The sequence below is a fragment of the Manacus vitellinus genome, unplaced genomic scaffold, assembly GCF_001715985.3.
Source record: "Manacus vitellinus isolate BGI_N305 unplaced genomic scaffold, ASM171598v3 scaffold_0_pilon, whole genome shotgun sequence".
Classification (NCBI taxonomy): domain Eukaryota; kingdom Metazoa; phylum Chordata; class Aves; order Passeriformes; family Pipridae; genus Manacus; species Manacus vitellinus.
In genome coordinates, this window is record NW_021938789.1 from 32,909,351 (window position 1) to 32,926,964 (window position 17,614).

Genomic DNA, 17,614 nt, shown 5'->3' on the forward strand with positions numbered 1-17,614 from the left:
GTTTAGCTCAGGGCTTTGAGGACCCTTCTTCAAATGATCTTAGTGAGATATTGCTTGACATCATCTTTGCTGACGGAGTATGCATCCTTTGATTAAAAGGAACTATGAAGAAAACATACATTCTGCCTATTTCATTAAAGGCTAAACTTTATGAAAATAGGGTAAGCTATAGCATTTTTCCTATCAATTCTATCAGGGATAAGAAAACAAAACCAGAAAGCTATTCCATGCTTGTAGTACATAAATTGCATATGAGTGTAGATGTATCTTGAAGAATAGCAGCTACTTGTAAGAAAACTGATGTCTCATGAACAAAAGACAGCATTAATAATTGTATTTTTACCAAAATAATCTTGCTGCACTCTCTGTATCTTTTGAAATGTTCGTGCTACTCAGAGTTAGCAAGGGTCTGCTACAGGGGAAGAGGTTATCTATCAAAAAATTAGACACAGTATTTAATAATGCACCTTTTTTTTTTTTTAAGAAAGAACTTGTGCTTCTTATCGTAGAGATTGTAATTGGGTATAATACTGTAAAATTGTTATGTCAAATTTGGGAACTTTGTCAGTCTACTCTAATACACTGTTGCTGCAATCTAACCAGCTTACCAAGGGAATTTGTAGAAAGCAGAATAAAGTGAGCAAGCGCTGTAGGTTTGATTCTAGGATATCACTTATAACAAGTCTGAAACTCTAATTAGTATCTGAAAATCAAAATGAATTGATACATTTGAGATGTACATGTACCAAGCTAGAGGTATGACCCCTCCTTTGACAGAACCTTTCAAAAGTATTTGAAGGAGAGAAGCTGTGCAGCACTGTGGTGCTGCATTTTGCCTCATCTTGTTCAATTAAAATGTCTGCACTTCATACCACCCAGTGGTGCAGAGATGTCCAAGCTGTTGAAATGATCCAAAAGTGTGTATGATTGACCATATGACTATAATAGCAATGTTACTTTTTGGGAAGGATTAATTAGCTCATGCAGAACTCTGTGCTTTGCAGCTCAGCTGCAACCCGGGTTAGTATACTCAGCCTTGTGCTGTTCTCCAGCTTCCAGTGTAGATGTTTCTTTTATTTCACAGGGGTATGAGTAAATCCACTTCTATATTTAAACATCCCAAGAGACAATAGCTTATGTTTTCAGAGAAACCACTTGTAGCAGTAGTTGCCACTGTACTTATTGTTTGAAAGACCTACTAAATCTGTTGAGGATTTTGTGAATAGTTTAGGGAAACAATCCAATTATATTTTTAGCAGCTTCTATAAGGAGTGTTTCTTCCTACTTTTGTTATGTGCCCGGACACTACATATTGTATTAAAAGGAGCAAACCAGTTCCAGACAATATTTAGCTAGCTCTTAGGTACTAAAATGTGATCTTCACTTTTCATCTCTGTATGTGAAGCATTTCACTTAGCAGCTTGGATATCTCCACAACAGTTGCAGTGCTGTTATTCTTCTGTTGCATAGTGGTGCAAGTAGGGTAGCATATACTACTACTTTATTCAGGTAAGATAAATTTGATGCTGTGTATCATGTCACTATATAATGGGAATGAAAGTTAAGAAGGTAGGAAGGAAACTTCTTGTGACTGATTAGCTATAACACAGTGACTGTACCTCACTTTGTGTGTCTTGTGAAAAATGAACTATCTCAGGTTTTATTCTTTTGTTCCAGTTGCCTCACATAGTCAAGAAAGACCTACAGCAGCAGTCACACCCATACAAGCACAAAGTCCAACATGCCTTATTCCTGCAGCTGTGATCATTCCCCACCACTCTGTTGCCTCCCAGCAGCTCCCGCCCCAGCTTTCAAATAGTGCTGCTTATGTCACAGCTGTGAATGTGAACCGCTCAACCATCCCACTGGCATGTGCAGCAGCTTCTTTGAATTCTCCTAACGTTGCTGCTTCATCTTTGGAGGGAGATATTAGCGGAAAAACTGTAAACACACACCCTGGAGCTCCTGCATCTCCAGAGAGTGCTTTAGCAGCTGGTGGAAATGCTGCTGTCACTAAAGCAGACAAGGATGGCAAGGTGAGTAGAGAATAAAATCATTCCCTTGAATTCTCCTGTTTTCATCATACAATCTTTTAAGAGATTAAAAAACACAACAACAAAAAACCCCATGAATGTAGGAACATAAAAATTTCAGTCTAATAAAATAAAATGAAAATCAGTATTCTTTTAGGTTGCCTTCCTTATTAAGCGGACACATTGAGAGGTTATGAAAAACGTTACCAACAATGTTTGTTGGACAAAGAAAGAATGCACATAGTTGTTTTTTCTAAATGTAGATCATTACAGTCTGTAGTGATTCTGCTTTCTTTTCTTCTCTTTGAAGTATTTTCCTCTACGTCTAAGCTCTACTCACTGTTCGCCAAGTCATGTGATTATATTATATTGTAGTCCAAAAAATTCCTCCAACTTTATAATTGATTTTCTTTTACAGTTGTGGTGTAGTTAGAAATTTTTTTTCCTTGGGACAACTGTCTTTGCATCTCAAATGTTTTAGAATTTACCTCGCTACTCTTCAGCCACATGCTGATGTGGCTGCTTAATGTGGTTTATGAAGATTTTAATCTTAGGCTGTACAATAATGTCAGCCACTTTTTAGTTATTTTTGTTTATTATTGTTGAATGGATGTACCTAAAACTTTGTTTTAAAATTATTTTAGTCATAGACATTGAAATCAGACTGAGGTGCCCTTAAGGAGGGATTTTAGAAAACTTATTTATAGTTTAAGGTGAATGATGCTAATATATTTGGACTGTTTTGATTTCTTTTTCTTTCCCATTTGCTAGACAGCAGATCTTTGCTGAAATACGTTTAAGTTATTGAAGAATTGGAAAAAGTACTGAGGATTTTTTAATTCACCAATTCCACTACATCCCAGACTTTAAAAAAAAATCTCACATTGCTCATGCTTTTCTCTGTCTGTGGTTAAATAGTTTATTTTTGTCTCCAAGGCTCACAATCTGGCACCTCTTGTAAACACTAAATTCACTCAGTCAAAGGGTTGGTAAGAAGATCGCTGCCCACACCCCTTTAAAAAAATACAAGAAACACAAAAAGCTACTTAAATAATTCTCTTCAGGGTAGGTAATAGTCTTCAGGGATTCTTGTCTGGACAAGCAAAAAGAATGTTTACAATCCTCCCCTCTAGCACAGCAGCAAAACACAATACATTCTCCTTGGGGCAAACTTCTGTTAAGTCATGAAGATCTTCCCTTGCTGAGGGAGGATAAATAAAAGAAACTTATCTAAACAGCAGCTTCCAGAGCGGACTTTTCTCCCTGCAAGGTTAGAAATTACTCTTTATGTCTTCCTTGAAATGCCCCTGTTAATGAAATGTTTTACTTTTTAAATTCCTGTTGTGGAAATCTAACTCATCACACCTTTTTCTAGACAACCATTTGGGACAGAGTAGTTGGATTTTAAGTTAAGGTTTAACCTAACTAAGTGAAAGGACTTAACCAGTTTATGGTCTTAATTACTTATTGTTTTTCTCTTTATAATGTTAATAATTTGCTTTTTCTTTTATAATTTTCATCATTATCTTTTTAATTTTTACAATCTCAAGTATCTCGTCATTTACTGAGTCCTCTCTGAGCACGATGTCATCTTTCAGAAGGAAGTGTTCAACTCTTTTTACAGGAGACTTTTGTTCTAAAATGAGGCACTGCTTTTGGTTTACAGAAAGAAAAAAAAGGTTTGCTGAAACTACTTTCTGGAGCATCCACTAAACGCAAGCCTCGATTGTCACCTCCAGCATCACCAACGCTGGAGGCTGAGCAAGCAGCCGCAGAGTTAGCCCTGCAAGGTGCAGTGGGGCCAGAGCTCCCATCAGCAGGCACTCACAGCAAACCTGGACCGTGTCCCACCGACAGCGAGGCCTCTGGGCTGGCACAGGAATCATTGCATCGGAAAACAAGTTCCCTGGATTCCTCTATTCCAATAGCACCACCGCCTCGGCAGCCTTGCTCATCGCTCGGTCCGGTCCTGAATGAATCCAGGCCTCTTGTCTGTGAAAGGTAAGTTATCCTATGCAGCTAGACTTGGGAAAACCAAGGAAAAAATCCATTCTCAGACACTTGTAGTGTATATCAGAACTGCTTCAAAATGCTGGGATTTTATAGCAAGATGAAAGTTATTTTTTAACAATACTTTATTTACTTATCAACCAATACTCATGTTTATATTCGTTTACTTTCCATATTACTTGAAAGTTTTTTGAATGAATAGACACTTAAATATGATGATCACAGGTTTGGTATGAAGAGTGAAGTAGATAAAATAGGCATCCTATTTTGCAAAACAGAAGCACATTATATTCTTGCATTTATGAATATCAGGTTAGTCCTTTAAGATTATTAGCAGTGCATAACTGTCAGCCTAAATATGTGATGAATGAGACCTTTATCTATGTGTAGGCTTCTTAATATGTGATTTCTTGAGCCGTTGCAAAGATACTTTTACTGCCCAAATGCCCCATGACTGTGCACTCCATACAGCAAGCTCTAGGGCAGACTCTATGTTCTGGCAAGTGAGTCTGAAAAACATATAGTTGTCTTGACTCTCAAACTGACAGGCAGTTGCTTAAAAGTTGTGTCACTTTTGTGTCCATCTATTGTTTTCCAATTTCCAAGTCCTCAGTAGGTTGCACAGACTGTGAAGGAAGTGGCAGTTTTCTAACTACTGTCTCTTTTATTATTCCTGGTAGCAGACAAGCAGTATGAAGAGTGTCATAGGATTTTTTTTGCAGTAGATACAAGATTTTGTGTAGAGGCAAAAAATAGTAGAGTTGTAATGTTAACAGCCCTAGAACTGAACTGATTCAAGCTGACTATTGTAAACTTTGTTTTGATACTATTAACTCACGTGTGTGAGCATGCTGTTGTACTTCCAGAGGCCCACTGATCTTAAGCTATACCCATACATTAAGATCCAGACAATATGTAACTTTCTATGTGTCTTTTAGTTCACTTCTGTCATACCTTTAATATTTTTTAAAAGATTATTACTGTTTCTGTGCAATTTCCTTGCAGGAAATTTCTATTTCTTACTGAATTTCTGAAGTAGATTTACACTTAGAAATGGGAAATAAAACCTGAAAGACTTTTCTCTAAGAATAACATTACTTATTTTCACATTATTGTAAGTCTGTTTAGCACAGTAATATGTTTTTATGCTTTGAATGTGAAAATAATACCAAATTCATTCTGGCATGACCAGTGCATATTAGTGTAAAGCTAATTCTATCCTCACAAAAAATGGGTTTTTTATTTCCATGGTGGAAAATTTTTTTCTCAGAACTACTTAAAGAAAATGATGCTGTGTATTTTTATTGATCTAGTAATAACATATACTCAAACATTCCCTTAATGTTAAATGTTAAAAAATATTTTTTAAGTGATAATTGCTACTGGAGAACTGCTAATACAAGATCATTCTCATTGGTGGTTATGCAGAATTGTTACATTTTTGTCAGTTTATTTAAATAGAATTTCATCTGGGTTCCCTTTGTCCTTTTCAGGACAGGGTTAATGTTTTTTCTGAGCTGATGTGCACATTTCCTTTGGCTGAATTGCTTAAAATGTCTTGGTTAATAATACTTAAAATTTGCATGGTACCCAATATCTTCAACGTAATTTATAACCATTGATTACTCTTCAGCATTTTGGAAGACGAGGTGGGTTAGAACCATACTTATGATGCAACAGCATCTTCAGTGAAAATTTTGAGTTGAGGAGGAAAATATTCTTGAGGATAAACTCAATAAAAAGCTCTTGTTAGGATTATTCTGTTCTTAAATCTCACAGTTCCAATCTCAGATTACAATCTGACTGGAAAAAGAAACAGTACTTTTTCTATTCTGACTCTGGCTTTGCAGTGTAATATTAGTGTTCGAGTTTTATTTTGAAAGGTCTAGAGGATTTAGGAGTCAGATTCTGCTGATTATTCTGCATGAATTAGGAGCAAAAGAGGCTGGCTCAACTCTGGAAAGCACTTGAAAATGTTTCTGGTTTGGATACAGAATTTTCCTCGAAGTCCTTTCTTCCTTTAAAATTCTATATCAAATTTTTATGTTAATCCCACTGTTTCTCCATTCACTAGAACTGCAGGTTGTCCAAGGGTATGTCTTTCCTGTATGTTCTGCAGAAAATTAGAAGTAAAGCTTGTGAACTTTTTTCCAATCCTACTGAATAAGTGGATGGACATTTGATTTGTTTGATAGTAAACAAGATCTTAGTGACATGTGTTTGCAGATGGATACTTAACACCATTGGGCATTTCACTAAAGGAAGGGAAGATTGTGACATTCTCTTAAATCTTATTATTACAGGTCTTCTCTGTTGTTCCCATTCCTATATTCACTCTTCTCCTGTGAACTGTGCCGGTTGCTTGCTGTGATCCATGGTCTTTCATATGTTCCTTATACACAAGAAGCAGAGATGTTTAACAGAAATTTCTGCCAAACCTTGATTAGAGTTTGGAGAATTCCTGTCACCTTGAGACTCTGCAGTGGAGTTCAGTCATTTCTTCTGATTCTCCAGACAAGACACAAGTTGTCTTGGGGTGTTGTGATTTCTTGTATTGATGTGGCACTGACAAGGCCAAGGATCACTGTCCTTTCTTTAAAAAGATAGACTCAACTCCCTGCAGTTCCCAGAGTGAGACATGCTCTGCTATGAATATACAGGAATTTCTTTATCTGAATTTAGTTTTTTCCATTACAAGAGTTACAGGAAAGTGACAAGCTCTTTTCATGAGCTTTCTCTTTTAGAGGTAAACGTTGCTTAAATAGCCTTAAATTTTACATTAAATACACAGCACTGTAATAATAAACTACCCAGCACCCCGCAGTGGTGTTAAAGACCTGAAGTTGAACCTAAATACACATCACTGCATATCCTAAACTATAAAATGAATTCTTCATACAGTTAGAGTGGAGGACAGCAGTAATTTTGTTCTGTGATTAAAGTGACCCCAAGTCATTTTATCCACCACAAAATGACTGGTGTAACATCTGCTCCCAGTGAGCAAGCCAGTGGCTTTAGAGGGCAGCAAGTCTTACCACATCTGGCAACATTTAATGCTGTTAATTAAACGCTGAGAATCAGTCTGCTCTGTGTTGGTTATCTGTAGGAGTCAAGGCACCCACTCAGCAGACAGAAGAGATGCTCAACAGCAGGGCACAGACGAGCTGAAAAGTAAAAATTCAAAGTGCAAGAAAAAGTATGAGTTTAACTTGTGTAATGATAGTAATTCCAACATTCTGTGTTTTCCTTAGCTAAAATTTTCTGCATGTGAAAAGTATTTTTATCCACTTGGTGATCAGGCAACCCACAGATAATTGTCCAAAAATCAACTACAACTATCTGGGAAGAAAAGCAGTATTTTGTGTCCAGTGAAACAGAAGCAATGAAGAAAGGGAGAAACACATGAAAGATACAATCTTTTTCATGTTACTGAAAAATGTGAGAAATGCTAATATTAAAAATAAAAAGTAGAATGGAGAAATGTGAAGACAGATCACCATCCTCCTCAAAATAAAAAATAAATTCACAAATACGAAGCAAAGGCACTGTGGGATATGGCCAGACACATTAAGAATATTAGCAAAGAACTGATGGCAAATACAATGGTTAATTCTGGAAAGCTAAAGTACTTTCATTTTTATAATATTAACTAGCTGATTAAAAATAACTGGAATAATATTTTGAAAATTAATGAAAAATAATATAAGGCAGTTAAAGAAAAAAAAGAAAGAAGAAAACTCATAGTTGTACAGCTTAGGTGTATGTAAAATATTAAGATTAGATGACCACAAAAGATCTGCAAATTTGACCTTCAGACATTGAAAACATTTGGAAATACTGAATAAGGAGACAAATAAGGAAGATTCAAACATGTGGGAATGAACACGTTTTTTCCAAAACATAGGTCATGCTTAGTAAATATGATTATTTTTCTCCAGGGAACTTGCAATGAACTTTTGAGCTGAAGCATAAGCTCTTTACTCTGCATGAAATTAGTAGTTTTGGCAGTATGTTGTTGATGATGAAATAAATAATGGAAAAATAGTTTTTGTTCCATAGCTGATTCAGGGTGATCTAGATAGACAGCTGTGTGAATGTGTGAGGGGTCTTTCGGCAAATAGAGTTTGTAAAATGTGGCATAAAATTTGAAGAGGAGCATGTGATTTACAGGTGTAAAACCAGATTGGTTTCTTCTCATGACACATTGAAAAATATAGTAAAATAGCATTTTAAAACCAAGGGTATTGTGCTCTGTTTTAGACATTAGATTACAAGACTGATATCAAAATAGTTGGGAAGCTAAAATTTGATGAGAAGTACCAAAGTACTGCAGTGTTGAGGTTGCTCAACGCGGTATGGAAAGCTCAGGACAACAGTATTTCTGCGCTAGCTGATGATCCTCTGGGGAGGGCAAAGAGAAGGTGGGTTTTTGCAAAGCTGTTTGTTTTAACACTCAGCAAGCAGCAGCAGAACAGACTAGTCTATCAATTCAGGGGAGCACAGAGGTTACTGACAGAATTAGAAAATAAAACCAAGCATGTTTCAAGTCAAATGTTTACAGGGCAGCATTTGACAGAGTGCAGTGTAAGGGAGGCAGGTATTCTTTCTTTAAACTCATTTTTTAAACAGGCTCTCTTTTGGATAAAATTAGTGCTGTGTAATGTGCTGGTTAATTTTCAGCCTGGAAGCAACCTACTTATTAACAACAGTAGAAGTTTTTCACAACTTTACTGCAGTTCTTTATCCTTCTCTATCTTGTCCTTGTCCTGCCTGAGTAAAGACTATTGTTTTAACTCAAGTAGTTTACAATCTCAATAAAACTTACAGTCTATTAAAAATATTTGGTTCTTATTTCCTGAGTCAGCATTAAAACCCAAGTTGCCCACAGCAGAAGTTAGTGCAGGCCTAGGTTGGATGTGGAGCGTTCTGAAGCTGCACACTAATAAATCTTGTAATTGGCTTGGTAGCTTTTATGAAGTATGAATCTAATAATTCCAGTCCTCTGAAATCTGGGGATTGCCATGACTGAAACAGTCCTAGTTTATAAGTCACTAGTAAATAACATTTGACAACTGATTAGGTCCAAATATGATTTGCTATACGTAGATTTCCCAAGAAACTTTAATTATTTATAAAGTGTTGCTACTCTTTTCTGAATACTTTTAACTATCTGGACAGACTTCATTTTTGTTTTATGTGTTTTTAAGCAAAATGTACTACAATACAGTATCTTTCTCTGTTTCAATATTATTATGGGTATAATGAGCTGAAATTGGTATTCCATCCTTTACTAGACTATATCTTGTTCTTTTGTCTTTTCATCAGATTGTTAATTTATTTTAGTCTATTAAGATAATAAATTATTTCAAGCTTATTTAGATAATAGTTATTGTAATCTATGAAGTAATCTTCATGAGTGCAAAATGTTCTGATTTTAATGGAAAATTCTATTTTTGCCAGCAGATTTCCTAGCACTGCCTTTAACGCTCTTAACTTCAGAAGCTTTTAAATTTTACAGTCAGCCATTGATTCTATTTGATTTCATCATGCAGACATTATTGGTTGTATAGCTAAGAACTGAGTTATAATATCTGTCATAAAACTTGATCAAGAAGCTGACATGATTGTCTGCAGAGCTGCAACACCTAAATTTTAGGTTGATGTGAACTGAAACCACGGTAGAAGAGATTGAGTGGTGTTATGCATGTTTAAAAATAGAGAGAGAAGAGTGTAGCCTCTTTTTAATGCACTCATATTTGAAAAGTGATTTTACTGTGACAAATTCAGAAAATACACTTTTCTTTGTGTCAGGTGCTTAAAAAAATTGTTGAATTGAACACTTTTAAAAATGTTTATTTTTAATATAGTAGTATACAAATTGTGAAGCTGTGTCCAAATAAGATGGCATGTTCTATCCTGAAAAGTTTTTAAGAAAAATGAAAATAATTTAAAACAGCAATGCAAATTAATAGGTTTTGTTCCTTCTTTTAGTTCTGTGCCTTTCCTGAAGAACCATTCCTGGGAAAATATCATATTAAACATACAGTTGTAAAATTATGCTTAGTTACTGCGGTGAAAGCTTTGATTATTGTTGATTCATGCTGACTGGAAGAGTCTGCAAATTTATATTGAAAAAAATAATTACAGTTTTCTCCTGTTATTTAACCATTGTCTGGATTTTTATGGGGATCTCGGCGAGAAAAAATTGATAGGAGATGTATGCATTTTGACTTAAATTTGTTATGTTGCTATTGTTATTATCTGTTCAAGACATAGTTATTATGTACTCTGGAAACAGTTCTAGGTAGTAGTTTTCTGTTTTCATGAGCTTTAACAGGCTTTTAAAAGCATTGGTTAAAAAAAAAAAAAGGTGAAAAAAAAAGAACTTAAATAGTGTTTTTTTCTAATTACACAGGTACAGGGTTGTGGTATCCTATCCTCCTCAGAGTGAAGCAGAACTTGAACTTAAGGAAGGTGACATTGTTTTTGTACACAAAAAGCGTGAGGATGGCTGGTTCAAAGGCACTCTGCAACGAAATGGAAAGACTGGCCTTTTCCCTGGCAGCTTTGTAGAGAACATTTGAGAAGATTCATTCCAAGAGCTTCAAATCATACTGTACTGTAAAATAGCACAAATATTTTGCCAGAAAAAGCACAGTCATGAAATATTTTCAAATGACTGTAATGTAAACAAAAATCTACATATTTTTACAGTGTCTATAGCACAATTACACCAGCGAAAAAAGAAGATGAAGGCATCTGCTGGTTTTATCACTTTGAATTCTTAAGTGTGATGTGTGCCTTGTACTGTCTGATTTATTATATAGAGGAATTTTTTTCCCCCAAGTATGTTACATAAATGAACAATTGTTTACAAGGCTGTAACTAATTTATTCTTGGGTTTTTTTTTAAACTTGAATTTTGTGTAATAGCTAAAATTCTTGTGACTATGATTTTAACAAATTATTAATTTATGAAAGAATAACTAAGGGGAAGCTGGATTCTCTCCTTATGAGCAAGCAATTATATCTGATAAAGAGCCTCCCGTTTATCCTTTGGACATTTTTCCCCTGCTGTGTCTGACAGTGGAGTAAGTCTCTGTTGTATGAGTTAATGTTGAGTGGTGGTGATGTGGCGTCAAATAGAATTTGCCAAATGGGGAAAAAATGTGTATTTTCTTTTTTGGACAGAGAAAAAAAAAAGTCAGTGGTGTTCCTGAGTCTAGTTTTACTTCTTCATAAATCACCCTAGTAGAGTAATGTTTCCAGGAGGCAGAGATGTATGTGAACAACTGAATAAAACCATCTCAAGGTTAGGATCATCTCAAGGTTAGGAAGAAAGATATTTAGGAGTGCTAACAAGAAATTCTCTATACCTTCTCTTTATGTAATAACTTGGCAATTTGAACAAAGCTTAGCTTTGTATATTTGGCCAGTTCTTTGGGCATTTAGCACTCAGGATCCAACAAAATTGGAAGGAATGTTAAAGCCCAACACTTAGAATGAATATAACTTGAAAACATCTGTTTGATAAGACTGAATATAAAAATAAAATTATAAGTTGTACTTAATGTCTAAAAAATGCCTAAGATGTGTAATTTGCTGTTTTCTTCTCAAACTGATCTGCATGGCCAAGAGATGTTTTAAAATGTCTGAGCAATAGTGGTGGTAAGTGATGCACTTGTGTTAAAGTAAAAGGCTGTATGAAACACTGTGAAAAAAATTTTACTAACTTCTTAACCATTGCTACTTCGGTATGTTCTGACTTTTTCTTTGTCTTGCATGTGTTACTCGATTCCTGCAGTAATGTAACTGTGCATGGTTGGCATTTTCCATTCCAGTTTCCTGTTGCTGTGTTATTTTGCTCTGAAAGTTTCCCAAAAGCCACTTGACCAAAACTAGTGAGCAACTTGCCTTCAACCAGAGAAGGTGTCCAGTGTTTGAATCATTAATAAAATATTGTAATATCCTTGCAGCTGATGGATATAAAGAATGCAGCCTGCAAGAAATACATTGTTTGTCTTTCAGGGTTTTGTTAGAGATTTGACACTGGTGAATACATGCGCTACTCAGCTGAACTTTTTTTTATTATTTTATTGTTTGATTATAGCAGTTTAATGGTGATTTCTTTTGATAAGACACTGAGCACCATCATCTCCATTTAAATCCATTTAAATCTGATGTAATTTGGCTGTTACTCAGCACTTTACAAAGGGAAGCCAGTAAGGTGATTCAGTGTCGCACAGTACACACAGAAACAGTGATGAAAAAGTACATAGTGATATGTTAAATCCTTATAATGTTTTTGAAGTTATACATTGATAAATATAAAATGTTAATATCAGGTAGTATCATGATGGTCTTAAAAGCAAGAAAAAACATATCTATAAATATAGTTGGACATGACAGCATTCCCAAATTAACCATCTCTCTGAAACACTGTATAATTCAGTTTTTGCATTTTTAAATATTTTTAAATAGTTTACTTGAATATTCATGTAATATATAAAGGTATTGTGAAATGAATTTTAGTTAGAAAGAAGCTGATATCAGCTTTTGTCAGCATAAATTGGCACTAGTGTGTCGTAATCTTATTTTGGAAAATTTAGTGCATTTTATATTAAAGACTACTAAAGGTTAATTTTTTTCTATCTCTACGCTCCATATTTTAAACTAAGTGACTAAGTTACCTCTATTAATAGAATTTCATGGTGTAAAGTCAGTTAAAAATCAGATTTTAATCCAATAGTTTTGTTAGATGGAATACATTTTAATTGATTTTTTTAACATTGAGTAAACATTTGTAAAAAGGGCTTATTACATAGCAGTGCAACAATGACAAAAATGCATTTTATCATGCCTTTTTTTGTGATCTTTTAGGGGTTATTTTTTGGTTTTGGCTTGGGATTAATTCAGTGTAGAAACAGACAAACCCTGTGCATTTGCTTTGTGTAATTCATAAACAAATTTTGTAAGGTATTTTATATCTATGTTTGAAGTCCAGTGAATGTTAAGTGTTTGATTTACTATGTTAAACTTCCAATCCTAATAAATATTTTCTTAGCAAACAGCTACATCAAATAGTGTATGCAAACATTAAACATAAATTACTTGTAAAGAATTTGACAATAAAATTACCAGAACTTAATTTCAGAATTCCCAGGAGGGTATTTCTGCTCAAAGAGAAAAAGTCTTCAGATTCCATAAGAAGGTTGGAATGATGAATTGTAGAGAGAACTGAGAATCTGACTAATCTTTTTCCATCTCCATTTTTCTGCAAGTAACTTCAGAAGAGGTAGGTAAATCCATCTTAGTCTGTTCATGATGGACTTCAGTCTCATCACAGTATATCAGGTGCACAAGTCATAGACTGCTTTCACTCGAGGATGAAGTCTGGTGTAATGGACCTACTGTGTATATATTGAGAGAGAGTCCCCAGCCCTGAGGGTGAAGCATCTGCCTGAACTTCCAACTGAGAGCAAAAGTGTAGGGTGGCAAAGACTCGTTTGCCCTGAAGAAGTTTGCTGTGCACAGCAGTCAGGCAGTAACTGGCTAACTAGAGGATCTTCCTGATTTGCATGTGGCTACATGTCTGCTATGTACAAATAGCTGCTGGGAAAATCGTGGAAAGTTAATCCTAAAAGTGTTTGCAAATGTGTTAAGATTTCGTAAATGTTTTGGCTAGTGTGATAAACTCAGTTAAGACTCCTAAATTCTGCTAGCAGTGAATGATGCAGCATTAAGTGGTCTGTGAAAGAATGAGCATCAAGTCTAACTTTCCTTAATTAAGGGGGAATGGGAATGGTAAGAAGGTAACATGATTTGTAGAAATGCAGAATGGAGATTATATAAAAGCAAATTTATTTATTTCTTTTCAGAATTGTGGTCTAATATCAGTGCATCCATAGGAGAAAAATACACACAAACATCATGACTATGCAGTAGAAGTAAGACTATTTCTTTGGGTTGGTTTTGGGGTGGGTTTTTTTGTAACGTAATTATTGAGTAATTCTAATAAGTGTTTAACATTTGGCTTGCCAAAGGTACCTGAAATCCTGTTCATCTTCATTTCGTTACCTCTGCCTTATAGCAGTAATGACAATTATGATAGTTTTGCATGGGCTTAAAAATATGACTTCTGTACATTCTGGATTTTTTCAGAGGGCTGGCAAAATATTTTAACTGGCTTGTTCCTTCCAGTAGATTCAAATGTGTTTAAAGGTGTATATTGACTTCAATGAAATACAAGAATCCACTTGCCTAGTTAAAAAGTGTTTGGCATTACTAAAACTCCTACAAGTATAGTCTTTCATGTGTATGCACAATAATGATGCCACAGGTTTCTGTAGGACAAGCCAATACACCTGTCTTCTTTGGATTCCTATCATGCATCTGCCATAAGTATACTTCTCAAATCATGCTTAGGTGCTCGTTCCCTACATTTGGTTAATAATGGTAAATCTTAAGCAGATTTGAAGTTTGACTTGAACAAAACCAGTGTCATAATTCTTTAGAGTGACTTAATGGCATACTTGCAATATTTATATATAGAAACAAAAGAGCCGAGAATGGTGATGATAAATGGTGAGAACATGGACATTAGATGGGGGGAAAATTGGAAAGTGAAAAGGATTTGGAAGACCTGTATATGGGACCTGAATCTTAGCTAACTTATTTCTGATCCTACCTCAGTTACTAGAGTCAAGCTCTGTGAAAGGATCTAGGAAGAACTTTGATGTCTAAGACTGAAGAAGGTGCAGCCCTCGTCTTTACCCATTTGTTTTCTGCTTGTGTCTAGAACTGCTGTTGTGGTAGGCCTGAGCTGCACCTCTAGTCTCATGTCAAAATGCATTTGAAATCCTAAACTAGGCATCTGTAGTTCTGAACTACCTGAAAGGCTTGAGATGATGGCTGTGCTTTGAGAATATATCTGTATCTATATCTATCACACTGAATACTGTGTGATACACATAAATAAAAGACCACAACAGGAGCTGCAGGTTTGCATTAATGAACAGGGGTAGTAGCATTCACTTTCTACATAGTTTATGCAGTAACTAACATTAGGGGACTGAATACCATTTCCCAAGATGCAATGTATTCTTCTTCCACAGTGTCATCCGAAAAGCTCTTACCTTCTAGGAGACAAACTTGTTGAGAATCTTAAAGTTAGCACCTGCTCTTGAAAACTTGAGGTCTCACCTTTTTGAATCTCAGTTTCCTCATTTGCCAAACTGACGATTCATGTGCTTTTGAGGTATGTGATGAAAGACTTGCTTTGAAAGTATATCTGACTGGTTTTTGTGAATTTGAAGATAGATTCTGATGGATTAGACTTGCCTCAAAATGAGAGCATCGACATCTAAACCCCTCCTGCAGAGAAGTCTCCTAGAGTCTGATTTCTGTGGATGAGAGACTTAGCTGATGCATTTTAATAGGTGAAGAGCACTTTGTTCACAATCAGCCTGATGCAAGGAACAAACCAAAATGAATTTGCTAGATCCAATCTGCAAGGTGAAAAAGCCATTCAAAATGTTACACAATGAGCATTTCATGCATGCCTATCAAATCATAGTGGTTACACTCAACATAATATTAGCAGATGTCAGAAAGTACTATTTATGTGTTCCTTTTACTATACTCATTCCTGTCAGCTGTATTATTTTGCTGAAAAGTGGTAAAATCAGTTCTTAACTTCTCTACTGCTCCTATTCAGTGGAGTAAAGGCTATTTAGACACAGCAACATTAGCCCCAGATTTCAATTAATCATAGTTATAACTAGCTTTTAAAAATTCCTCTTAGCACATGTAAATGAATAGCACTCGACTGCACTGTGCAGCAAACTCTACTGCCCACATTATGGTTCAGGTTACATGGCCCTAATGCCTTCTGATGTTTGCAGCTAGTAGTCATTTAGAACAAAACCAACTCACAGGATGTGTCTAAACTCTAGCTGCATTCTCAATTTAGAGTGGTGAGAAAAGCCTGTATAGGAGTGTAAAGAGTGGAAATTTGGCTGGCGCATCAAGAAAAAGTGCATTTTAATTACAAAGGCAGAAAGAAAAATGTCAGGATTTTTAAATATCTGTATAGGTGTTTTTTTGCGTCTGCTACCTTAGATGGAACCCCATTCCACAAAGCAAGTGTATTTTGATTCCCGATCCCCCCAACCCCTCCTTTCCCATCCCCTCCTTCCCAGAAAGGAAAGCAATATAAGCCCTTAGAAATATCCAGATTCTTTGGCATTAGAACACATGGTCGGACTCTCAATTACTGCAAATCAGTGCTACTTCATTGATTTCATTAAACTTTGCTGGCATACACTGAATATGCCCCCTACTGTTAAATAGTGAAAGAAAATATCTCATCTGCCCTAGAGGAATGAATATATCTGAAAGAAACTGAGCTGGATGATTTTCATACTTGGAAAATACAGAGCTATTCAGGCTGTGTCATCCTTCTCTCAGAAAATGTTTGTCCCAGTGGTACAGCTGAGGCACTAGATCAAAGATGCTGCTGCTTTAGCAGCACTGTAAAGCACAGAAGACTTGTTCACTTTTCAATCAAACCTATAAATTTCCAGATCCACAATTGCACAGTAGGCTTTGGGTTGCTAACAGCTGCTAGCCCCAAAATCTTTTGTGGTTAGTTGCTGCCGTATTTTCTCATGGTGTATCTGCGGATGCTTGGGATAGAAGATGAGTCAGCAGCAGAATTAACTTTAAAGTGGTCATCGACTTTGTTCTCCACAACAAGGGACGTGCCCTAGGTCAAATTTCTTATTTCAGCTGGTTGAACTTCTGAATAAGCTGAAGAATGCTAGTTCTAAAAAGTTTACAGTTCAAAGAATTTTTCTCCACTCCTCTTAGTGTGTCTTTTGAATACACACAGATCAGGGAAATCTGCTTATTTTCTTGCTCCTTATCAAAGCTTTATTGTATGCCTCTATCCAACTTCTAAGTTTATAGTACACAAGTAACTATTTTCCCCTGCATATCACTGAAATTCTTTGCATTCAATAATTTAAGATCTCTGATACACAATGTAGCTTTTTACAAGGATGAAGTTTAGTAGTATTTAAAAATAAATACTGGGCTTTGTAAAGATCAGTGTTTTCATGGAGGATAAGAACACATGCAAAGAGATAAATGTTTTAAAACTTTAAAAAAGGGTATCTCATCCTGCCTAGGGATTCGGTATTCTTGATTATTTGCACTTAATGCATATTCCTTAATACTGATATAGTTCTCAGAAAGGTGGAGAGTTTCTGTTGAGAATGTCTCCAGTAAATAGGAAAAAGAGAGCAAGAATGAGATGGCCTTTGAATTCTGTTTGAAGGCCCAGAGACTGGTTCATGACCAAATTTTACGTGGTCCAGTTGTACGTGCCACCACCATATTGCTATTTGGAGGTCTGCTATAGCTGCGCTCAAGAGAATGGCAGACAGTATTTCTCACTTGTTCTTTATCATTCCTAGAATGCTGTGATAATCCACATTAACCAATGACGTGTTAAATGTAGATAAACTTTGGCCATAATGGCAAAACACAACAGCGCTCTTGTAATTTGGT

The 17,614-nt window shown here is 35.6% G+C and overlaps 1 protein-coding gene across 1 annotated transcript in view; it reads left to right on the top strand.

Moving 5' to 3' along the window:
- SH3RF1 (SH3 domain containing ring finger 1) overlaps window positions 1–13,112 on the top strand; it is an 84,297-nt gene extending 71,185 nt beyond the window's left edge. The window contains exons 9-11 of the mRNA XM_029962559.1: window positions 1,678–2,036; window positions 3,700–4,034; window positions 10,459–13,112. Of these exons, the coding sequence (XP_029818419.1) occupies window positions 1,678–2,036; window positions 3,700–4,034; window positions 10,459–10,627 (863 nt within the window). The 3' untranslated portion in view covers window positions 10,628–13,112. The remainder of the gene's footprint in view (window positions 1–1,677; window positions 2,037–3,699; window positions 4,035–10,458) is intronic.
- Window positions 13,113–17,614: the final 4,502 nt, after the last annotated feature.